General features: G+C 54.7%; 2 protein-coding genes across 2 annotated transcripts; both read left to right on the top strand.

Moving 5' to 3' along the window:
* Window positions 1–211: 211 nt before the first annotated feature.
* IUM83_18677 (Glutathione peroxidase) lies at window positions 212–907 on the top strand (the record flags this gene model as incomplete). The annotated part of the gene is made up of 1 exon (XM_067943687.1): window positions 212–907. The coding sequence occupies one exon, from the start codon at window positions 212–214 to the stop codon at window positions 905–907; it is 696 nt and encodes a 231-aa protein (XP_067780060.1).
* Window positions 908–2,633: 1,726 nt separating this feature from the next.
* On the top strand, window positions 2,634–3,789 carry IUM83_18676 (uncharacterized protein; the record flags this gene model as incomplete). The annotated part of the gene is made up of 2 exons (XM_067943686.1): window positions 2,634–3,640; window positions 3,705–3,789. The coding sequence occupies 2 exons, from the start codon at window positions 2,634–2,636 to the stop codon at window positions 3,787–3,789; spliced, it is 1,092 nt and encodes a 363-aa protein (XP_067780059.1).
* Between the last annotated feature and the right edge of the window lie 22,098 nt (window positions 3,790–25,887).

The following is a 25,887-nucleotide window of genomic DNA, read 5'->3' as shown; positions in this document are numbered from 1 at the left end:
GTGGTCCGTTTTCTGTGGCATACACCATATGTACGTCCACCACACCAAAGTCCAGTCTGCCACATCAAATCCATGTTCCGCACACCACGTCGGACGCGGACAGCGGAGACCGTCCTATTGTCCTGTTGTCATGACTGGGTCGATGCTGCAGCGGCGCGTTCTCGGCCTGCAGAGCTCCTCCAGGCTTGCAACTCGTTTGCACAGCCTTGCGATGGCCCCGCGCACCGCGCGCAGTCGGTCGTTTTCGTCGTCGCTCAAGCCTCGCGGATTCACCAACTTCTTGAGATTTACCACCATCCAGCCGCCGAAAGGGGAATTGGCCCCGTCCGACTTCCGCTTCAAGGCGGCGCTGGTGGTCAACACGGCGTCCAAGTGCAGCCACTCGGCGCAGTTGAAGCAGCTCCAGCAGTTGCACGAAAAGTACAGCGAGCTGGGGCTCGTGGTGGTCGCCGTGCCGTCCAACGACTTCGCCGGACAGGAACCCGGCGACAATAGCGAGGTTCTGCAGCGGTACGCGGCGCTCGGAGCCACGTTCACCATCGCGGAGAAGACCCCGGTCACGGGGGACAAGGCGCACCCGTTCTTCAAGAAGATCGCGGACAAGTACAGCGCGTCCGTGGCGCCGACCTGGAACTTCGACAAGTTCTTGGTGGACCACCGAGGCGACATGCGCGCCGTGTTCCCGAACGACACGGAGCCGCTGGTGCAGGAGGTGATTGCGGAGATTGAAGAGGTGCTGGAGGACCTCCCGCGCGGCCTCGAACCGGGGCAGGAGCTGGTGGACGAGGACGAGTATGACTACGAGGAGGACGGGAATAGCGATAGTGACGACGACGACAGCGATGACGAGGAGGAGGAGGACGATGATGATAACGATGAGGAAGACGAAAAGCGTCGGTTTAAGTAGTGGAAGACATTCAGACATGGACCGCGTCGGCGTGGTGGTTGAGTGGACATAGCGACGAAAGTCACTTTGGGCCTCACTAAACCTTTGCTTGACTGAGATGTGTACTCTCACCTTGGGACTGAGCGCTGTGTAACGCGGTAGGCCCACCTTGTGTCTTCGTCCTGCTCCATTTAGTCGTCATGGAAGCGCGGTGGGTGGAGCATTGCTACGTCACTCACGAGCCTACAGTAGGGAAGACAGAGTCGCACAATGCGAATCTCTCTTCTTGGAGTTTCGCTGTGTGGTGGCTGGTGATATTTGCTGTGCACAGGACAGCGTTCGGACACAACACCTTCTACGCAGTGCTGTATTGGCGTCTGCACAGCACGTACCCGCACACCTGTCTCGAATATGCTGGCATCGGCATGTCAGCCTAGAATTACTATACCATCATGCTGTCCTGGCTGTAATGCACGGTATGTTCATAGTTGTGGTGATTGTTAGTACCTCGGTCTGGCGTCGCAAGTTTACATTTCGGCCTTGGGAAATAGCGGGGTCTACTTCACAAACTTCACGTTTGGCATCAGCAAACCGGGGCTCTTCACTATTGGTATCAGCAAAATTGTTCAGTGTACGTCTGTACTCAAGGACTTGGGCACGAGAAGGGATCTTGGGCGTTAATGGGAAGCACTTCCACATAATTCATATTGCTCGAGAACTTGTTGAGACTTTGCTGCTGACCGTACAGGCTTACCGGATGAGTTGGCTTTTACCACGAATGCAGCTCAATCGTTTTTACGTAAGCCTTCTTGTGCTCGATTGCTGGTCACTCGTTTTCGTTCACGCGCGCTTAGCTAAACGCAGTGAGGCCTTCAAGGTGTTAGTCTCGTTTATCTGCGACTGCATCCTGGACCTGGTAACATGCGTCGGAATTCTGATAGCGGTGATACTAAGCTGCGTGGACGACTATAATTTGAAGCTGACGGGGTCTGAGATGACGAAATGGTACGACGGCGAGTAAGTTGCTCGCGCATTTAACGAGTTCTAGATCGTCTTTGTGATCTCGTGGTCCGATTCGGCCACGCGAGCTTTCTCTTCGCTTGGGCTTACTTCCACGACCAACAACATAAAGTCGCTACTGCGCCACGCCCCAAACCGAGACCGGAATGTCTCGCATAGAAGATCCATTTTCAGACGAGGGTTTCGTGTTCATACTGCCCTGGCTGGCATCTCAATTGCTGTCTACAGTGATCGGCTTTCCGTAGCACGAGCTCGAAAATTGTGGTTCTCACCGATCGCGGGCGCGCTGTCTGGTCCCGACGGAGGTAACTGCTCCATGGTGTAGCATATTCCATGGTTTCAAGACATGTGCGAGACGGATGGGGCCGGAACTCTGAGAACTTGCTGAAATAGTAGAGCGCCCACGAACAGAAGTGTTGCTCTACTGGGTGAGACCTTCGTGCAAAGTCGCGTAGGTTAGTAAGTTAACACCTTGGCTCCGAACGTCGTAAGTTACGACATGTCCTTTTTTGTATGTCGTTACGACATTGAGCGATTTATATTAGAAAATGGCTCGGACACGATTTTCCCATACTTTAATCAAGTGTTTTTCAAACAACCGCAGCATATAAGCTGCGAGAGGTCTCTGCGACAAGTTCACAAAACCGGGTCAGAGGATGGGTTCGGATGGGTGATGGATGCCAGTTTGGTCCAGACCGCTCATTCGAGAATTTGCAGGCTGGCGGGCATGCGGTCCTGTCGCCGAGAGAAACCCGCCGCCCCCGCCGCGGCACCACACGACGTTGACTTCCGACACTTTTGGCGGCAGCTCAAGGCGGCGGGGTGGATGTCGAAGCGGCCGACAGGTATCCAGACTGAATGGACCTATAGTAGTCCAAAGGGCGCGAACGTGCTGATAGGTGAGCGTGCCGTGGTGGAGTACGCCTTCCAATCGGGATTGCTGGTCGAGGACGAGGAGCATGATGGAGAGGAGGGCGGCGGAGGGGAGCATGTTGAAGAGGGGGGCGGCAGCAAGGAGCATGCTGGAGAGGACGGTGGCGGAGGTGGCGGTGGCGACGCCGCCATTAGACTCTCGCAGATTGACACAAGTGTACTGCTATCGCAGAACACCATCGAGCAGATGTTTGGACCCTCCTCTGGATTGGAGCCTGAACTATCGCAGGCTGCTGTATCGAGAGCGTTTGACCTCTCCCCGAGAGACCTGGAAGCTGACGATGAGCAGCGAGACGCAGCAGCCAGCTTGCGTCTGATGTCGGATGCGTCGGGGCTGGAGAGTGAGGGGGAGGACGAACGTGCTGTCACTTCTCCCACAGCTCCCCCACGGCGAACACGGATCCCCCTGAAACTCAACGCCGACGTGAACGTGTTGCAAGATGGAGAGAGCAGCAGTGAGTACGGGAACTTCAGCTCCGATGAGAGCGATAGTGATGGCATCTGCGACGGCGACTGCGACTCTGGAGGCGACGAGTTCGATGAAGAGGGCGATGAACTCTCCGACAGTGACGCCGCCGAGATGGATGAGGCTTTCCTCGCGTCACTGCATATTGGCGGCGACGTTGAACTAAGCAAAGCAGCTCTCAAACAACGGGAGGCAGCTCTACGGGCAATGCAGTGGACCCCAGTCTCGACAGAGTTCGAAACCGATACTACTTCGTACCCTGGGTTGGGTGCGGACGAGGCCAAACCTGTTGGTGCGCTGCTCGATGTGTGGCGGTCGCCACTGCTGACACTACTGTACTTCGTGCCGAAACCCGTGTGGGTCTTGATAGCGAGGGAGACTAACCGCTATTTTTTGCAGCAAGTGGGGAGGCGAGCAGAAAGGATGGCGGCGCGGCAGACTGGACGTCATCGTAAGACCGCCGCGCAAATTGCTAGGCGCTTGAAAGCAGCGGAAGAGTACGGTACCCACGAGATTCTTCATGTGGTTGGGCTTGTAGTCGCGCGCATGCTGTGTCCTCATGTAGTGGGTCTAACTTGACTCACTACTTTAGCTTACACGTTGCGCAACGTGTATGAGGAAGCGTAAGTACTTAGTAATTACTTAGGTTAATTATATTCGAATACACAAATATAAGTTAAGTAACAAAAGGATTCCAAGTGACTTAGATTAGGTAAAATGAGAACTGTATTGTTTGTAAATTGATCTTCCTCTAAAATCTGCTAAAAACTGTTTATCATCTATGAAAGGGTTGGCAGCGGCTGGCTGTCAGAGCCCCGCTAATATGCATGTCTCTGATTGGTAGAAAGATGCTGCTTTCTACCAATAGGATCTTTTGGGTATGTGTGGACCACTCACTGTGGTGGTCCACTTCAATGTATCCATTGGTGTGTCTTACACCAATGTGAGGAAGTATCCAAAACGTTTAACAGATAACCTATCTGTTAAATTCACAAGTGGCTTGCAGCCACTTGTACGTGTAACCCCGTTACACCATCCCCCCTTAAGGTTAGACGCGCGGGGTCTCCGCACGTCAATCTTCGGAATTAACCATTCGTCAATTCTCCGCGTTTGGAGAAGAAATCCGCGCTCATTCAACGATGAGCGCGCCTCAGAAGAAGTCTTCAAAGTCGGTGGGGAGTCATCTCTCCATCGACGACTACTTCGAACGCCAGAAGGCGAAGTACGGTGACGTCGTCGACTTCGACGACGACGATGAAGACATGGAGGGCGAAGAGGACTCGCCCTCAAAGCGTAAAGACTCAGTGTCGAGCGAATCGCTCGACCCTCACGCCAGGAACGTTCGCCCGCGTGAAGGGGACGAATCGGACGCTTCGAGTTCGAAGCGTTCGCGTACTGAGAGTGATACCCCACTCGCTTCAGCTGGGGCTCTCAGTACTCCGCGCGCTGCTGCTGCAGCGCGTGATGTTAAAGCTCAAGGCTCTCCGCGCGCTGCGCCTGCAGCGCGCGATCCGTGGATGCCGTCCGCATCCGAGATTGCGGACCGGTTTGGGAACTCGGTACCTCCGAATGAGGTACCGCTGTACGTATGCAGCGCCATCAAAGATGACGCTGTGGCTGCCGAGCTGCACTTTGATGCGGAAACGCATCAAAGGCGCGATTACTACATCGGACTCTTTCATGAGCTCCGATGGTTTCAAAGCAAGAAGACCTCTTCTCGCAGCAAAGTGCCCGAATGGCAGGCACTTTGTCAAAGCTGGAACGCCTTTGTTGAGAACTTCAACAAGAGGCCGAGTGCTTACCGTGATCGGATTAAGCAAGCGCGTGATCGCTTCGAGACGTACTCGAAGCGTGGAAAGCTGGAGCAACTTCATGTTGCTGCTGAGGAGGCAAATGTGCCGTGCGCTGTGCCCGAGGGCTTTCAGTGCACGAAGTGCTTCCCAGGTGCGGTCCGCTTGAGCGACCGCGACCTGAACGGGTACACGTCGTTCCGTGTGCCCGAAAGTCTCAAAGAGCTCCGTGCTAAGTTCTTAGCACGTGAGGGTTCGGGCGCTGGCGATGATCGCAGCGCTCGCTCTACTTCCGCTGTGCCGGTGCGTACTGCTCCTCGTACGCCCTCACCATTTCCGGAACGTCCTCCAGCAAGACATTCCGCGGCTCCCATGTATCTCGATGGGGAGGAAATCCTCTCCAACGAATACGAAAACGAGCCCCTAGAGGGTTCGTTTTCGGGATATTATGGTCAACAATCCGCTCAACAATCCAGCGGGTTGAGCCGCGGGCGTCACGGATCGGCGGTGGCGGGGGTGGGAACACGCCCCGGGTATGATCAGCCCCGGGCTGATCAGTATGCGCCTCTCCACGACCGGGTGACCGTCGTGGAGCGTCTGCAGGGCGCTGAGTTCGCCGCCCTAAAACAGGAGCTGGCGAACCAGAAGTGTAACGGGGTTACACGTACAAGTGGCTGCAAGCCACTTGTGAATTTAACAGATAGGTTATCTGTTAAACGTTTTGGATACTTCCTCACATTGGTGTAAGACACACCGATGGATACATTGAAGTGGACCACCACAGTGAGTGGTCCACACATACCCAAAAGATCCTATTGGTAGAAAGCAGCATCTTTCTACCAATCAGAGACATGCATATTAGCGGGGCTCTGACAGCCAGCCGCTGCCAACCCTTTCATAGATGATAAACAGTTTTTAGCAGATTTTAGAGGAAGATCAATTTACAAACAATACAGTTCTCATTTTACCTAATCTAAGTCACTTGGAATCCTTTTGTTACTTAACTTATATTTGTGTATTCAAATATAATTAACCTAAGTAATTACTAAGTACTTACGCTTCCTCATACACGTTGCGCAACGTGTAAGCTAAAGTAGTGAGTCAAGTTAGACCCACTACACCTGGTAGCACTTTGTAGTCCGTCCAACGACCGACTGCTTGACGTTCGTACGCGGTGTACGAACGCGGAGCCGAGAACCACATGAGCACGGAGGTGCCCATGGAGAGCTCCAACACGCCTGCAACGCATGTTGCACGCGCTGACTGCCCCACCTGTCTGACCCAGAGTGGAGGCCCTCCAACGACTGTCAACAGTCATTGGAGAAGCGGCGATAGCTACAATGCTGCGTACGCTATCGCCGACGGAGCAACATGGTGTTGCTTTGGGGTTCATCATGAAGGAGCAGCGTGACGCTGCTTCCTCAGTGACGGCGTCGTCAGGGACGACACCGCGTGCTCAACCATTAAAGTTGAGCGTAAGCAATTACGTGGGAAGAGAGGGCGAGCCTCTCCTCCGATGGCTTGTCGAACTCGACACAGCCATAGCGGCTCGACGCATCGTCGACCCGCTGTCGAAGGTCGCGTTCGCCATGTCCTGCCTTGGCGGACGCGCAAGGAGTTGGGCGTATGGACGCCGACTCTCCGATCCTACGTGCTTCAGCACGTACGAAGTATTCAAGGAGGAGCTCAAACAATCGTTTGAGCCCCCGCAAAACGAATTCCGGTCGAGGGCGGAGTTCCTCGACCTTCAGCAGGGTAAGCATGATGTCCATGCTTACGCGCAGCGCGCACGATATTTGGTATCAAATATCGTGACTAACCCGATTGACGAGGCGACCAAGGTCGTCACGTTCATGAAAGGACTTAGAGATGGGCCTGTGAAGACCTATCTCTTCCGAGAGTACCCGAGTACTCTCGAAGCTGCGATCACTCTTGCCATGCAAGAAGAGTTTAGCCTGCGGCAGGCTTCCGCTTCTGTCTCGGCTTCGGGTCAGCCGAGCTAGGTGGCTCGTGCTGCAGGTATGACTTTAGTCGTCCCACGTAAAAGGTCGGATGGAGGCGCATGCTAGACGGTATGCTTAGTGTGTAAGCGTTGCCGTGGTTGTGCTAACAGTGAACGTCTCGATGAAGCGCGGAGCAAGCTTACTTGCTCCGAAATCCGAAACTGCATGTTTAGGCAGGTTTTGAGTAGCTAACAAAACCAATGAACCCACCTTGAATTCATTTGTGTTGCCTCTGCCCGCATTATCTGCGTTCAGCTTCTGTTGAACAACAGAGCTCTTCAAAATGTCGATGAGCACGCGATTCACGCGTTCGGTTTGACCGTCCGTCTGCGGATGATCCGCAGTCGACATTGGAAGTTGGCTCCCAAGAAGTGTAACAGGTGCGCTGTGAAGCGCGGGTCTCTGTCCGACACGATGTCGGTCGGCATGCCATGGTGTTTGAACACCATGTCGACGAACAGACGGGCCGTCTGCTTCGCGGTCACTTCTGCCGACACCGCAGCAAGACGCACTATCTTGCTGAAGCGGTCGACGAAGACCATAATACCGGTATTCCCTCCGCTGTCCGGGGGAAGACCAAAGATGAAGTCCAATGACATGGACTTCCAACACTCCGACGGAGTCGGTAGTGATTGTAACGGAACCTGCGCAAACGGCGCAGGCTTTACGCGTTGGCGTACCTCGCAAGCACGGATGTACTTGCGCACCCACTTATACTGGTGGTGCCAGTAGAAGTCGCGCGTGAGAAGGACGTATGTCTCCTCACGTTCGAGATGTCCCGCAGTCCGGGCATCGTGATACTCGTTCATGATCTTGAGGCGCAGGCCATGGTCGTCGACTGCATTATAAATCAGTATTCCGTCGCGCCCCCGATATCGGTGTGCACGCGCACGAAGATGTTTCGGCAGCTTCGGACGAGCCTTGTCAGAAGGTGTTGTGCTTAGGCCAGCAAGAGCTTCGTGTCCGCGTCGTGCGCGTACGCGGCCTTCACGTCGTCTAACAGAGACGAGGTGGGTGTGCTCGTTGGCATGGCGTCAATGGCATTGACGTCAGCAGCTTCTGCATAGTCCGGCCGACGTGATAACGCGTCGGCCACCACATTCAATCTTTCGGGTTTGTATTCTACCCGGAAGTTATACTCTGCGAAGAATGAGAGCCATCTCGCCATTCTTTGTGATATGTGTGGCGACTTCACTGCGGTGAGCAGTGATGCATGGTCGGTGTAGACCAGAAATGGTCTGCTACCAAGCAAATACACTCGGAACTTTGCGAGTGCATATTTCATGGCAAGGAGCTCCTTGTCATGTACCGGATACTTGCGCTCAGCTGCCTTCAGCTGACGTGACTGGTAATAGACGACACGATCACGGCCCTCGTGATCGTGCTGCATCAACGCACATCCGATCGCGAAGTCGGATGCGTCACATGCGACGTGGAATGGACGATCTTGGTCAGCCACTGACAAGATCGGCGCCTCAGTCAAGTCCCGTTTGACGGCATCGAATGCCTTTTGGCAATCGGTTGTCCAATTCCACACAGCTTCCTTCTTAACAAGCTGTGACAGCGCGCGGATCTTGCCCGCGTAATCCTCCACGTACTTGCACAAGTACGTGGTCAAGCCAAGGAACTGCCTCAGTTCCTTGACACGTGAAAGCATTGACCATTCATTGATAAGATAACCCTGACCTTTTCCGGGTCAGGGCGAACACCATTCTTCCCTACGAGACACCCGAGTACGGGTATCTCGCTCGCCCAGAAGATACACTTCTTCAGGTTCGCGTAGAGCTTATGCTTTCGCATAAGCTCAAGTAGTTTCCGGAGATGCACTCTGTGCATCTCTACGTCGGTCTTCCTGTCCACATCCCGGCAGTGGATGAACACATCATCGAAGTAGGGGCGTTCTTGAGCCCCGGAGGCATTACTAGCCACTCTCAGAGCATGCCACTGGGCGTGCTCACCGCCGTGAGAGGAATATCGCTCTCACGCATTAGGATCCGATAGAACGCATCTCGTAAGTCGAGAACACTGTAAACGGTGCTCCCGGCCATCGAATCGATGATGACATCTTTTCGTGGTATCGGCGTCTGCGCCGGTACCGTCGCATCGTTCAGCTTATTGTATGCATGAACGATGCGCCATCCGCGCTGTGGCGTTTTGACACAGAACATCAGACCATTGTGCGGGGACTTTGATTCCCGCACTTGTCCTGCTCTGCGACGACTTTCAAAGAAGTCGTCGATCGTTCTTACGTGCTCTCGCTACAGTGGCCACTGCCGCGTGACACAATACTTCGTGCCCGGCACGAGATCAATCTCGTGCTGAATGCCCTTAGCTTGCGGAAGCTCCACAGGAATCTCTTCGGGGAGTACATCTTTGTACTCTCTCAATAATTCGTAATAGGGACTCGACTTCAGCGAGTCCCAATCTTGTTCCTCGAAGCGTTCTCGCTTCGTCTTCGCACTGATAGTGTCTTCACTCTCAGTGGTACTTCCCGTGAAGAGCTGAGGCAGCTCTTCGCTCTCGCTCTTCGTTCTTTCGCTGTCCGAAAGAACGCCGACCTGCTCGATGCGTCCATCGTGCAAGTCGCGCGTGAAGCGCTTCCAGCTCATGGCTGGAAGCGAAGTCAACTCCGACGCCGTCGTCGGAGGACTAGCGAGTTCCATCTCACGATACTGGAATCCAGTATCGGTGCGCATCACGACGCTTAGCCTCTCGACGTCCGGCGTCACCGCCTTTGTCTGCCCAGCAGACTGTTCTTGATGCGTCTCGGTCCCGGACCGAGACTTGCGCAGCGTTCTCCGCATGCGTCGTCTTCTTCTTGTGCGGAGCCGGGCTCCGCACAGTTGTTCTTCTGGTCCAGGCCCGGCCGTGGACAGTTGTTCGCCGGCGGACCCTGTCCGCGGGCGCGTGGTACCAAGCCCGGCTTGACCGCATGTTCCTTCGTGCATCTCGGCTGCACGGAAATGTGTCCTTCGCCGGCAGACCTTGTCTGCGGGCGGGTGATATCAAGCCCAGTTTGATCGCATGGCGCTTCGTCGTGCAGCCCGGCTACACGACAGCATGCAAATTGCGTCAGTACAAGACGTTTGCAACCGTCCGCACTGTTTGCAGCGTCAACCCCCGGAGTTGACACGCCTTCGTCACCTCGACGCCATTCATTGGCGGAGCCCCACATGACCGAGGGTGCGTCGGCTCCCGGAGTAGACGCGTCGTCGTCGACCTGACCTCTTCGGGTCAGAGACGTCCCTTACACACTTGAATGCGAGTGTTGGTTCCCGGAGCCAGCACATCTTTTTCTTCTGACGTCGGCAGTATTGCAGACGTTGGTCTCACTTGTGCGCGCCCTCGTGCACTTCCTGGGCACTCCGGGACAGTGGCATTAAGCGCTGTCTCGACTGGCGAGTCGCGCGCACCTGCTGGTGCGTGCGCTGCGGTAACAGGACCATCGCTCTCTGTTCCGCTGTCGCGGCCAAAGCGTACGAGCGTGCGCTTCTTCCAGTCTATCACCGGATCATGCCGTGCAAGCCACGGCATGCCCATTACTACGTCGAACTTATCGTCCAGGTCCAGGACGATAAAGTGTTCGACAAACACTCGTTGTTTGTACGAGAAGCGCACGTTCTGGACACGCTTCTCGGTCTTCACGATGGCATCTGTTGCCAGTCGCACTTCAGTAGACTTCGAGGTACATGTACCTCCTCGAAGTCAAGTCTCGGCAGACTCCGTAGTCGAACAAAGTTGTTCGACGCGCACGAATCTACCAATGCTCGAAGAGAGTCACTCGCTCTCTTCGAGTAAACCTTCAAGATGACTAGCTTCGGCCTGTCATCTTGTTTCTTTTTTTTCCCTCAGTGTCGCGTGCCCAATGTCGGCACTCGTGACCGCATTACCAGTAGGGCGCCCCGCGCCTACCGGATGTTCGCGTTTTTTGTTGGTCCGCGGCGATGCCTAGCATCACCACGACGGCCACCTCCACGGGGCATGGGAGCTGTGCACTCCCGTGCAAAGTGTCCGATCCTTCCGCAACGGAAGCATCGCACATTACTTCCGTGCAGCTAGTGACCAGCAGCCGTTGCATTCGAGAGGTCCATTGGTTCCCGACCTCCCGTCCTCGCTACCGGTCGCGGTTGCGGCCTCGGCACGTTCACATGGAGTTTAGCCTGCCGCAGGCTAAACTCTTCTTGCGTGGCAAGAGTAATCGCAGCTTCGAGAGTACTCGGGTACTCTCGGAAGAGATATGTCTTCACAGGCCCATCTCTCAGTCCCTTCATGAACGTGACGACCTTGGTCGCCTCGTCAATTGGATTAGTCACGATATTTGATACCAAATATCGTGCGCGCTGCGCGTAAGCATCGACGTCATGCTTACCCTGCTGAAGGTCGAGGAACTCCGCCCTCGACCGGAACTCGTTTTGCGGGGGCTCAAACGCTTGTCTGGGCTCCTCTTTGAACACTTCGTACGTGCTGAAGCACATAGGATCGGAGAGTCGGCGACCATACGCCCAACTCCTTGCGCGTCCGCCAACGCAGGACATGGCGAACGCGACCTTCGACAGCTGGTCGACGATGCGTCGAGCCGCTATGGCTGTGTCGAGCTCGACAAGCCATCGGAGGAGAGGCTCGCCCTCTATTCCCACGTAATTGCTTACGCTCACCTTTAATGGTTGAGCACGCGGTGTCGTCCCTGACGACGCCGTCACTGAGGAAGCAGCATCACGCTGCTCCTTCATGATGAACCCCAGAGCAACACCATGTTGCTCCGTCGGCGATAGCGTACGCAGCATCGTGGCTATCGCCGCTTCTCCAATGACTGTTGACAGTCGTTGGAGGGCCTCCCACTCTGGGTCAGACAGGTGGGGGCAGTCAGCGCGTGCAACATGCGTTGCAGGCGTGTTGGAGCTCTCCATGGGCACCTCTGTGCTCATGTGGTTCTCGGCTCCCGTTCGTACACCGCGTACGAACGTCAAGCAGTCGGTCGTTGGACGGACTACAATGTGCTACCAGGTGTAGTGGGTCTAACTTGACTCACTACTTTAGCTTACACGTTGCGCAACGTGTATGATGAAGCGTAGGTACTGAGTAATTACTTAGGTTAATTATATTTGAGTAGCTGGTCGACGATGCGTCGAGCCGCTATGGCTGTGTCGAGCTCGACAAGCCATCGGAGGAGAGGCTCGCCCTCTATTCCCACGTAATTGCTTACGCTCACCTTTAATGGTTGAGCACGCGGTGTCGTCCCTGACGACGCCGTCACTGAGGAAGCAGCATCACGCTGCTCCTTCATGATGAACCCCAGAGCAACACCATGTTGCTCCGTCGGCGATAGCGTACGCAGCATCGTGGCTATCGCCGCTTCTCCAATGACTGTTGACAGTCGTTGGAGGGCCTCCACTCTGGGTCAGACAGGTGGGGCAGTCAGCGCGTGCAACATGCGTTGCAGGCGTGTTGGAGCTCTCCATGGGCACCTCTGTGCTCATGTGGTTCTCGGCTCCCGTTCGTACACCGCGTACGAACGTCAAGCAGTCGGTCGTTGGACGGACTACAATGTGCTACCAGGTGTAGTGGGTCTAACTTGACTCACTACTTTAGCTTACACGTTGCGCAACGTGTATGAGGAAGCGTAGGTACTGAGTAATTACTTAGGTTAATTATATTTGAGTAGCTGGTCGACGATGCGTCGAGCCGCTATGGCTGTGTCGAGCTCGACAAGCCATCGGAGGAGAGGCTCGCCCTCTATTCCCACGTAATTGCTTACGCTCACCTTTAATGGTTGAGCACGCGGTGTCGTCCCTGACGACGCCGTCACTGAGGAAGCAGCATCACGCTGCTCCTTCATGATGAACCCCAGAGCAACACCATGTTGCTCCGTCGGCGATAGCGTACGCAGCATCGTGGCTATCGCCGCTTCTCCAATGACTGTTGACAGTCGTTGGAGGGCCTCCCACTCTGGGTCAGACAGGTGGGGGCAGTCAGCGCGTGCAACATGCGTTGCAGGCGTGTTGGAGCTCTCCATGGGCACCTCTGTGCTCATGTGGTTCTCGGCTCCCGTTCGTACACCGCGTACGAACGTCAAGCAGTCGGTCGTTGGACGGACTACAATGTGCTACCAGGTGTAGTGGGTCTAACTTGACTCACTACTTTAGCTTACACGTTGCGCAACGTGTATGAGGAAGCGTAGGTACTGAGTAATTACTTAGGTTAATTATATTTGAGTAGCTGGTCGACGATGCGTCGAGCCGCTATGGCTGTGTCGAGCTCGACAAGCCATCGGAGGAGAGGCTCGCCCTCTATTCCCACGTAATTGCTTACGCTCACCTTTAATGGTTGAGCACGCGGTGTCGTCCCTGACGACGCCGTCACTGAGGAAGCAGCATCACGCTGCTCCTTCATGATGAACCCCAGAGCAACACCATGTTGCTCCGTCGGCGATAGCGTACGCAGCATCGTGGCTATCGCCGCTTCTCCAATGACTGTTGACAGTCGTTGGAGGGCCTCCCACTCTGGGTCAGACAGGTGGGGCAGTCAGCGCCTGCAACATGCGTTGCAGGCGTGTTGGAGCTCTCCATGGGCACCTCTGTGCTCATGTGGTTCTCGGCTCCCGTTCGTACACCGCGTACGAACGTCAAGCAGTCGGTCGTTGGACGGACTACAATGTGCTACCAGGTGTAGTGGGTCTAACTTGACTCACTACTTTAGCTTACACGTTGCGCAACGTGTATGAGGAAGCGTAGGTACTGAGTAATTACTTAGGTTAATTATATTTGAGTAGCTGGTCGACGATGCGTCGAGCCGCTATGGCTGTGTCGAGCTCGACAAGCCATCGGAGGAGAGGCTCGCCCTCTATTCCCACGTAATTGCTTACGCTCACCTTTAATGGTTGAGCACGCGGTGTCGTCCCTGACGACGCCGTCACTGAGGAAGCAGCATCACGCTGCTCCTTCATGATGAACCCCAGAGCAACACCATGTTGCTCCGTCGGCGATAGCGTACGCAGCATCGTGGCTATCGCCGCTTCTCCAATGACTGTTGACAGTCGTTGGAGGGCCTCCACTCTGGGTCAGACAGGTGGGGCAGTCAGCGCGTGCAACATGCGTTGCAGGCGTGTTGGAGCTCTCCATGGGCACCTCTGTGCTCATGTGGTTCTCGGCTCCCGTTCGTACACCGCGTACGAACGTCAAGCAGTCGGTCGTTGGACGGACTACAATGTGCTACCAGGTGTAGTGGGTCTAACTTGACTCACTACTTTAGCTTACACGTTGCGCAACGTGTATGAGGAAGCGTAGGTACTGAGTAATTACTTAGGTTAATTATATTTGAGTAGCTGGTCGACGATGCGTCGAGCCGCTATGGCTGTGTCGAGCTCGACAAGCCATCGGAGGAGAGGCTCGCCCTCTATTCCCACGTAATTGCTTACGCTCACCTTTAATGGTTGAGCACGCGGTGTCGTCCCTGACGACGCCGTCACTGAGGAAGCAGCATCACGCTGCTCCTTCATGATGAACCCCAGAGCAACACCATGTTGCTCCGTCGGCGATAGCGTACGCAGCATCGTGGCTATCGCCGCTTCTCCAATGACTGTTGACAGTCGTTGGAGGGCCTCCCACTCTGGGTCAGACAGGTGGGGGCAGTCAGCGCGTGCAACATGCGTTGCAGGCGTGTTGGAGCTCTCCATGGGCACCTCTGTGCTCATGTGGTTCTCGGCTCCCGTTCGTACACCGCGTACGAACGTCAAGCAGTCGGTCGTTGGACGGACTACAATGTGCTACCAGGTGTAGTGGGTCTAACTTGACTCACTACTTTAGCTTACACGTTGCGCAACGTGTATGAGGAAGCGTAGGTACTGAGTAATTACTTAGGTTAATTATATTTGAGTAGCTGGTCGACGATGCGTCGAGCCGCTATGGCTGTGTCGAGCTCGACAAGCCATCGGAGGAGAGGCTCGCCCTCTATTCCCACGTAATTGCTTACGCTCACCTTTAATGGTTGAGCACGCGGTGTCGTCCCTGACGACGCCGTCACTGAGGAAGCAGCATCACGCTGCTCCTTCATGATGAACCCCAGAGCAACACCATGTTGCTCCGTCGGCGATAGCGTACGCAGCATCGTGGCTATCGCCGCTTCTCCAATGACTGTTGACAGTCGTTGGAGGGCCTCCCACTCTGGGTCAGACAGGTGGGGCAGTCAGCGCCTGCAACATGCGTTGCAGGCGTGTTGGAGCTCTCCATGGGCACCTCTGTGCTCATGTGGTTCTCGGCTCCCGTTCGTACACCGCGTACGAACGTCAAGCAGTCGGTCGTTGGACGGACTACAATGTGCTACCAGGTGTAGTGGGTCTAACTTGACTCACTACTTTAGCTTACACGTTGCGCAACGTGTATGATGAAGCGTAGGTACTGAGTAATTACTTAGGTTAATTATATTTGAGTAGCTGGTCGACGATGCGTCGAGCCGCTATGGCTGTGTCGAGCTCGACAAGCCATCGGAGGAGAGGCTCGCCCTCTATTCCCACGTAATTGCTTACGCTCACCTTTAATGGTTGAGCACGCGGTGTCGTCCCTGACGACGCCGTCACTGAGGAAGCAGCATCACGCTGCTCCTTCATGATGAACCCCAGAGCAACACCATGTTGCTCCGTCGGCGATAGCGTACGCAGCATCGTGGCTATCGCCGCTTCTCCAATGACTGTTGACAGTCGTTGGAGGGCCTCCCACTCTGGGTCAGACAGGTGGGGCAGTCAGCGCCTGCAACATGCGTTGCAGGCGTGTTGGAGCTCTCCATGGGCACCTCTGTGCTCATGTGGTTCTCGGCTCCCGTTCGTACACCGCGTACGAACGTCAAGCAGTCGGTCGTTGGACGGACTACAATGTGCTACCAGGTGTAGTGGGTCTAACTTGACTCACTACTTTAGCTTACACGTTGCGCAACGTGTATGAGGAAGCGTAGGTACTGAGTAATTACTTAGGTTAATTATATTTGAGTAGCTGGTCGACGATGCGTCGAGCCGCTATGGCTGTGTCGAGCTCGACAAGCCATCGGAGGAGAGGCTCGCCCTCTATTCCCACGTAATTGCTTACGCTCACCTTTAATGGTTGAGCACGCGGTGTCGTCCCTGACGACGCCGTCACTGAGGAAGCAGCATCACGCTGCTCCTTCATGATGAACCCCAGAGCAACACCATGTTGCTCCGTCGGCGATAGCGTACGCAGCATCGTGGCTATCGCCGCTTCTCCAATGACTGTTGACAGTCGTTGGAGGGCCTCCCACTCTGGGTCAGACAGGTGGGGGCAGTCAGCGCGTGCAACATGCGTTGCAGGCGTGTTGGAGCTCTCCATGGGCACCTCTGTGCTCATGTGGTTCTCGGCTCCCGTTCGTACACCGCGTACGAACGTCAAGCAGTCGGTCGTTGGACGGACTACAATGTGCTACCAGGTGTAGTGGGTCTAACTTGACTCACTACTTTAGCTTACACGTTGCGCAACGTGTATGAGGAAGCGTAGGTACTGAGTAATTACTTAGGTTAATTATATTTGAGTACAGAAATATAATATAAATCAAATAAAACACCAAGTAGCTTGATTAGGGTAGAACGAGAACTGTATTGTTTGTAAATTGATCTTCCTCCTAAATCTGCTAAAACTGTTTATCATCTATGAAAGGGGTTGACAGCGGCTGGCTGTCAGAGCCCTGCCAATATGCACTTCTCTAATTGGTAGAAAGATGCTGCTTTCTACCAATAGCATCTTTGGGTAGGTGTGGACCACTCATTGTGGTGGCCCACTTCAATGTATCCATTGCTGTTACTTACACCAAGGTGAGGAAGTATCTAAAACTTTTAACAGATATTTATCTGTTAAACCATAAGCGACAAATGTCATGCACAAGTGACAAATGTCATGCACAAGTGACTGTTGTCACTTGTGCGTGTAACCCCGTCACAATTATAGATCACATAATTCAAAGAACCGATCAGTGCATGAACGCAGTTCGTAAACTGCAAGTACAACAGTGAACCCATTATTTCATTCCGCGTTTTGTGGGCTCACAAGGAAGCTACTTTCAATCATCGTGTGCTTATGGACGCCAATACTGAGCTCAAGGGCATCTTTGCCTATGCATTCGCGCTGCATTTGATGCAGGTGCTCTCTCTCTCTCTCTCTCTCTCTCTCTCTCTCTCTCTCTCTCTCTCTCTCTCTCTCTCTCTCTCTCTCTCTCTCTCTCTCTCTCTCTCTCTCTCTCTCTCTCTCTCTCTGTCTCTCTCTCTCTCGAAGTGGATGAATTAAATGAAAATTGGCTCTTCAAGCGATTCAGTGGTGGGGTTCATTTGTCAGAAGTAGAAAGTCGATGAGAAAGCCAGTTGTAGGTTCGAGGTACACAATAGGAACGGAGAATACGCAATTTGCGTGGATTGAATACAAGGCAAACGATGTTGTAGGTTCGCAATGGTGTAGAGGGCGCAGCTGTCGTGGCACCCACGAGCGTACGACAGTAGGAGAGAAAATATAATAAGCACAATATAATATCTAATGAACACATGAAAAAGCGATTGAGCACAAACAGGAAAGGGGCGACTAAGGCGATCGGTTACGAGGAGCGTTGCCGCAGCAAATTCGCGCGGTACTTGCGGAGGCGGGCCCAGCAACGAGTATCCCAGCGCACCGCCCACTGCACTCACCAGAACATGTTATCTTTATAGCGCGAGCGAAGCGAACCGCGGGGGCGCCCAGCCAAGCGGAGCGGCTGGTCGCTATAACATCCATCCCCATGCGACATTATCTTATAAAAGGAAATTGTATGGATATTGTCGTTTGCGTGCGTTACTGACAGGTTTGGCAAAAACCTATGCTTTTGCAGATCGATTAATATCTTTTTAAGGGTGGGTACGAAAACTGGGATGGACAATCCAATTCTTCGTAAAAATGCTAATGACTTATCCTCGCTATTGCTCTCGGAATTGTTGGGTTTCATGCTCTGTTCACCCTCCTTGAAAATTGCTGCAGATGTCTGATCACTCTTGCATTTGCATTCTACCCCCCCCCCCCCCCCCCGCTCCTCGCTCCAATCTTGTCGCTGCCCGCCCCAATGAACGTTTCACCGTCAGCAAACACCGCTTCAGCTTTCCTTGGCGCTGCTTCTTTGTGTCGGCTGTGACGGAGGCCACGTGCGCATCTAGCGCTGGTTTATCCCCTATCGGCTGTGACCAAACCGACGGCCCCGTCTGGATCTGTGCGTCGTGGAGGAAGGCTCCAAGACCCAGTTTGGAATGACGTGCTTGTCGAAGAAGGAATCGTGTCATGCACGAAATGTGAGAAAATCATTCATACGTCTGGCAAAACTCACGTCAAGCGCGTTCACTACCACTTCGCCAAAAAAGCACCAAACGGGCTTACACCCCAGCTATCACAACCTGTTTCCGCCCAGTCAAAGGTCTCTGCATGTCAGCTACAATTCGCTTTGTGGTTCTACTTGACAGGGCTTGCCTTCTACAAGGCGTCGCACCCGACCCTGGCGGCCGCTCTGACAGAGTGGACCCCGACAAATGTCGTCCACACTCGGAAGGAGATGGCGGGCCCCTTTTGGAGTCCTGCTACGAAAGACAGCGATCGGAGACCATGCTGGCCATCCGTGATCATAAGGCGACGGTTGCAACAGATATCTGGACGGATATTAACGGAAAATCCGTGATCAACTACGTGTTGATCATGTGGTATGGGGAAATGAAGCAAAAAGCCAAAGCCGAGATAGGGTGCGGAGAAGACTCGAGGCGCCGGCGCTAACTGGCAAGTCGAACACCATCGCCAGTCAGTGGATCAAACTCCCCTGTCGCTGATTGGCATAAAAAGGTCGGTGGCGATGACTCGTCGACGGTCCCAAGTCGAGCGCAGGCGGTTGCATTTCGCTAACTACGAGTGCGGACCTACTGGCAAGATCTGAACTTACGAGTCAACGGCGCCTATCCCCAATCGTCGGCGGTCTTTCGGCGGCCGTCTGAATCGTCGGTAACGCCGCCACGTTTCAGAGGAAGGACCGAAGAGTCGTGGGTTACAATTGGCAGTCCAAAACGGCCGCGTTTATATTTGATATTTGTATTGATCGATAGGAAAATTAAGAGAAGGCAGATAAGCCTTCGGACAACGATAACATAACAGCTTTTCCTCCCAAACATACAAGGCGACACCGGTGCCTGCAGTGATCGACCTGCTGCTCAAGGTAAACCTGGTAGATAGGATTATGACTGTCGGTGGGCACATCTACTAGTGTAGCATGTGGTCATCCCTGGCAGGGCCAAGAGAGTAGTGGTCAGTGTATTGGTAGCGACGAGTCGTCGCCAGATAGTGGAGGAGCGAGGGCGCAATCCATTTATTTCTTCCCGCCGGAGTATAGCTCCGGCACCCTCGTATCACGCCGTAAAAGGCCGGGACCCTTTCTTCTGAGGGCCTGCGAGGTATATTTTGTGTGTGAGAGCGTGCTAGCCTTTGCTCGTGGCTAGTGACGCTGCGTTTCCGTCGGTCGACTAGCGGAAGCTCGGTACACAGGGGAAACATCAACCCGGTGCAAGGGAAAGTTCCTGGTCCTTCAGGTTCTAACCCTACCAAGCCCATTGAGACTTCGTGACTTGGTGGGTGTTGTTGGTGGGGAAAGTGTGCCTTATATAAATCAGCGCGTCTTCCTACACGACAACTGGTGCCGCGACCCCGGATTGGTGTGACCTTCTGTGTTTCGTGCAACTGCAGGTCGATCGACTTTAAGAGCAACAACCAAGATAAGAAGTGAAGGAGAATAAGAAGAAAAAGAAGACGAGAAGAAGTATGGCGAAAGGATCACGTTCAGCGGCACCAGCAACTCCGATGAAGTCCGGCGGAACGCGTGGCGACGATTCGACTGCGGCCCTGATCACGCCGCACCTGGACCCGATTGCTGAGCGGATTGTCAACTTCGACGACACGGTGACCAGATCCGACGCCAAGGATGAACAAATGGAGGATGATTACGGCACTACCTGGAAGAGAAGGCGTCTGCGCCAGTGGTGGTGACACCCGAGACTCCGGGAGATGCAGTGCTGTCTGTGGGACGCAGCGCGGGTACGCGTTCATTGTCGCTAAGCCTCGCGGTTGAACTTGACGACGACGCGTGCTCCGTTACGCGGAACCTCGCGGACGTATTGTATGATGTGGATGTCCCTGGGTCAGCGTATGACGACTTAGAAGACTTTGAGGAAGCAGCCGACGACTCAAGATCACTGGTCCTGACGACTCAATGACGACAGCATGATGCTGCTTCCTCAGTGACGGCGTTGGCAGGGACGACACCACATGCGCAATCATTGATATTGAGCGTAAGCAATTACGTAGGAAGAGCGGGCGAGCCACTCCTCCGGTCGCTTGTCAACCTCGACTAGACGATAGCGGCTCGACAAATCGTCGACCCACTGTCGAAGGTCGCCTTCGCCATGTCTTGCCTTGGCGGACGCGCAAGGAGTCGGGCGTATGGGCGCCAACTCTCTGATCCTACGTGCTTCAGTACGTACGAAGTATTCAAAGAGGAGCCCAGACAAGCGTTTTAGCCCCCGCAAAATGTGTTCCGGTCGAGGGCGGAGTCCCTCGACCTACAGCAGGGTAAGCATGATGCCCATGATTACGCGCAGTGTGCACGATACTTGGTCTCAAATACCGTGACTAATCCAATTGACGAGGCGACCAAGGTCGTCACGTTCATGAAGGGACTGAGAGATGGGCCTGTGAAGACATATCTCTTCCGAGAGTACCCGAGTACTCTCGAAGCTGCGATTACTCTCGCAAGGCAAGAAGAGTTTAGCCTGCAGCAGGCTAAACACCATGCGAACGTACCGAAGCCGCAACCGCGACCGGTAGCGAGGACGGGAGGTCGGGAACCAATGGACCTCTCGAATGCAACGGGTACAGGCTACCAGCAGCAAGGAGGGAATATACGATGCCTCTGTTACAGAAGGATCGGTCACTTTGCATGGGAGTGCACAGCTCCCATGCCCCGTGGAGGTGGCCGTCGTGGTGATGCTAGGCATCGCCGTGGACCAACAACAAAAACGCGAATATCCAGTAGGCGCGGGGCGCCCTACTGGTAATGCGGTCACGAGTGCCGACATTGGGCACGCGACACTGAGGAAAAAAAAGAAACAAGATGACAGGCCGAAGCTAGTCATCTTGAAGGTTTACTCGAAGAGAGCGAGTGACTCTCTTCGAGCATTGGTAGATCCGTGCGCGTCGAACAACTTTGTTCGACTACGGAGTCTGCCGAGACTTGACTTCGAGGAGGTACATGTACCTCGAAGTCTACTGAAGTGCGACTGGCAACAGATGCCATCGTGAAGACCGAGAAGCGTGTCCAGAACGTGCGCTTCTCGTACAAACAACGGGTGTTTGTCGAACACTTTATCGTCCTGGACCTGGACGATAAGTTCGACGTAGTAATGGGCATGCCGTGGCTTGCACGGCATGATCCGGTGATAGACTGGAAGAAGCGCACGCTCGTACGCTTTGGCCGCGACAGCGGAACAGAGAGCGATGGTCCTGTTACCGCAGCGCACGCACCAGTAGGTGCGCGCGACTCGCCAGTCGAGACAGCGCTTAATGCCACTGTCCCGGAGTGCCCAGGAAGTGCACGAGGGCGCGCACAAGTGAGACCAACGTCTGCAATACTGCCGACGTCAGAAGAAAAAGATGTGCTGGCTCCGGGAACCAACACTCGCATTCAAGTGTGTAAGGGACGTCTCTGACCCGAAGAGGTCAGGTCGACGACGACGCGTCTACTCCGGGAGCCGACGCACCCTCGGTCATGTGGGGCTCCGCCAATGAATGGCGTCGAGGTGACGAAGGCGTGTCAACTCCGGGAGTTGACGCTGCAAACAGTGCGGACGGTTGCAAACGTCTTGTACTGACGCAATTTGCATGCTGTCGTGTAGCCGGGCTGCACGACGAAGCGCCATGCGATCAAACTGGGCTTGATATCACCCGCCCGCAGACAAGGTCTGCCGGCGAAGGGACACATTTCCGTGCAGCCGAGATGCACGAAGGAACATGCGGTCAAGCCGGGCTTGGTACCACGCGCCCGCGGACAGGGTCCGCCGGCGAACAACTGTCCACGGCCGGGCCTGGACCAGAAGAACAACTGTGCGGGTGCGGAGCCCGGCTCCGCACAAGAAGAAGACGACGCATGCGGAGAACGCTGCGCAAGTCTCGGTCCGGGACCGAGACGCATCAAGAACAGTCTGCTGGGCAGACAAAGGCGGTGACGCCGGACGTCGAGAGGCTAAGCGTCGTGATGCGCACCGATACTGGATTCCAGTATCGTGAGATGGAACTCGCTAGTCCTCCGACGACGGCGTCGGAGTTGACTTCGCTTCCAGCCATGAGCTGGAAGCGCTTCACGCGCGACTTGCACGATGGACGCATCGAGCAGGTCGGCGTTCTTTCGGACAGCGAAAGAACGAAGAGCGAGAGCGAAGAGCTGCCTCAGCTCTTCACGGGAAGTACCACTGAGAGTGAAGACACTATCAGTGCGAAGACGAAGCGAGAACGCTTCGAGGAACAAGATTGGGACTCGCTGAAGTCGAGTCCCTATTACGAATTATTGAGAGAGTACAAAGATGTACTCCCCGAAGAGATTCCTGTGGAGCTTCCGCAAGCTAAGGGCATTCAGCACGAGATTGATCTCGTGCCGGGCACGAAGTATTGTGTCACGCGGCAGTGGCCACTGTAGCGAGAGCACGTAAGAACGATCGACGACTTCTTTGAAAGTCGTCGCAGAGCAGGACAAGTGCGGGAATCAAAGTCCCCGCACAATGGTCTGATGTTCTGTGTCAAAACGCCACAGCGCGGATGGCGCATCGTTCATGCATACAATAAGCTGAACGATGCGACGGTACCGGCGCAGACGCCGATACCACGAAAAGATGTCATCATCGATTCGATGGCCGGGAGCACCGTTTACAGTGTTCTCGACTTACGAGATGCGTTCTATCAGATCCTAATGCGTGAGAGCGATATTCCTCTCACGGCGGTGAGCACGCCCAGTGGCATGCTCTGGGAGTGGCTAGTAATGCCTCCGGGGCTCAAGAACGCCCCTACTTCGATGATGTGTTCATCCACTGCCGGGATGTGGACAGGAAGACCGACGTAGAGATGCACAGAGTGCATCTCCGGAAACTACTTGAGCTTATGCGAAAGCATAAGCTCTACGCGAACCTGAAGAAGTGTATCTTCTGGGCGAGCGAGATACCCGTACTCGGGTGTCTCGTAGGGAAGAATGGTGTTCGCCCTGACCCGGAAAAGGTCAGGGTTATCTTATCAATGAATGGTCAATGCTTTCACGTGTCAAGGAACTGAGGCAGTTCCTTGGCTTGACCACGTGCTTGTGCAAGTACGTGGAGGATTACGCGGGCAAGATCCGCGCGCTGTCACAGCTTGTTAAGAAGGAAGCTGTGTGGAATTGGACAACCGATTGCCAAAAGGCATTCGATGCCGTCAAACGGGACTTGACTGAGGCGCCGATCTTGTCAGTGGCTGACCAAGATCGTCCATTCCACGTCGCATGTGACGCATCCGACTTCGCGATCGGATGTGCGTTGATGCAGCACGATCACGAGGGCCGTGATCGTGTCGTCTATTACCAGTCACGTCAGCTGAAGGCAGCTGAGCGCAAGTATCCGGTACATGACAAGGAGCTCCTTGCCATGCAATATGCACTCGCAAAGTTCCGAGTGTATTTGCTTGGTAGCAGACCATTTCTGGTCTACACCGACCATGCATCACTGCTCACCGCAGTGAAGTCGCCACACATATCACAAAGAATGGCGAGATGGCTCTCATTCTTCGCAGAGTATAACTTCCGGGTAGAATACAAACCCGAAAGATTGAATGTGGTGGCTAACGCGTTATCGCGTCGGCCGGACTACACAGAAGCTGCTGACGTCAATGCCATTGACGCCATGCCAACGAGCACACCCACCTCGTCTCTGTTAGACGACGTGAAGGCCGCGTACGCGCACGACGCGGACACGAAGCTCTTGCTGGCCTAAGCACAACACCTTCTGACAAGGCTCGTCCGAAGCTGCCGAAACATCTTCGTGCGCGTGCACACCGATATCGGGGGCGCGACGGAATACTGATTTATAATGCAGTCGACGACAACGCGATCCGCGTTGTCGTGCCAAATGACCATGGCCTGCGCCTCAAGATCATGAACGAGTATAACGATGCCCCGTCTGCGGGACATCTCGGACGTGAGAAGACATACGTCCTTCTCACGCGCGACTTCTACTGGCACCACCAGTATAAGTGGGTGCGCAAGTACATCCGTGCTTGCGAGGTACGCCAACGCGTAAAGCCTGCGCCGTTTGCGCAGGTTCCGTTACAATCACTACCGACTCCGTCGGAGTGTTGGAAGTCCATGTCATTGGACTTCATCTTTGGTCTTCCCCCGGACAGCGGAGGGAATACCGGTGTTATGGTCTTCGTCGACCGCTTCAGCAAGATAGTGCGTCTTGCTGCGGTGTCGGCAGAAGTGACCGCGAAGCAGACGGCCCGTCTGTTCGTCGACATGGTGTTCAAACACCATGGCATGCCGACCGACATCGTGTCGGACAGAGACCCGCGCTTCACAGCGCACCTGTTACACTTCTTGGGAGCCAACTTTCAATGTCGACTGCGGATCATCCGCAGACGGACGGTCAAACCGAACGCGTGAATCGCGTGCTCATCGACATTTTGAAGAGCTCTGTTGTTCAACAGAAGCTGAACGCAGATAATGCGGGCAGAGGCAACACAAATGAATTCAAGGTGGGTTCATTGGTTTTGTTAGCTACTCAAAACCTGCCTAAACATGCAGTTTCGGATTTCGGAGCAAGTAAGCTTGCTCCGCGCTTCATCGAGACGTTCACTGTTAGCACAACCACGGCAACGCTTACACACTAAGCATACCGTCTAGCATGCGCCTCCATCCGACCTTTTACGTGGGACGACTAAAGTCATACCTGCAGCACGAGCCACCTAGCTCGGCTGACCCGAAGCCGAGACAGAAGCGGAATCCTTGGCCTCGGCAACGAGCGGCCTCTCCTCCAGCGCGTCCGTGCACTGGAGCAACTCGTTCACCCGGGTCCCCAACTCGACCTGGATATTCCAGGCGGTCTGCGAGACCGCCGTGAACTAGGCCTTCTGCGAGACCGCCGTGAACTAGGCCTTCTGGTTCGCCAGCTCCTGCTTCAGGGCGGCGAACTCAGCGCCCTGCAGACGCTCCACGGCGGTCACCCGGTCGTGGAGAGGCGCATACTGATCAGCCCGGGGCTGATCATACCCGGGGCGTGTTCCCACCCCGCCACCGCCGATCCGTGACGCCCGCGACTCAACACGCTGGATTGTTGAGCGGATTGTTGATCATAGTATCCCGAAAACGAACCCTCAAGGGGCTCGTTTTCGTATTCCTTGGAGAGGATTTCCTCCCCATCAAGATACATGGGAGACGCGGAACGTCTTGCTGGAGGACGTTCCGGAAATGGTGAGGGCGTACGAAGCGCAGTACGCGCTGGCGCAGCGGAAGTAGTGCGAGCGCTGTGGGTATCGCTAGCGCCCGAACGTTCACGTGCGAAGAACTTAGCGCGGAGCTCTTTGAGACTTTCGGGCGCACGGAACGACGTGTACCCGTTCAGGTCGCGGTCGCGCAAGCGTACCACGCCTGGGAAACATTTCGCGCACTGATAGCCCTCGTGCAGAGCGCACGGCACGTTAGCCTTCTCCGCAGCAACGTGGAGCTGCTCCAACT

Source organism: Phytophthora cinnamomi (assembly GCF_018691715.1).
Source record: "Phytophthora cinnamomi strain GKB4 chromosome Unknown Contig129, whole genome shotgun sequence".
Taxonomy (NCBI): Eukaryota; Oomycota; class Peronosporomycetes; order Peronosporales; family Peronosporaceae; genus Phytophthora; species Phytophthora cinnamomi.
Note: the sequence above shows the minus strand (reverse complement) of the source record. Positions and strands in the feature narration are given on the sequence as shown.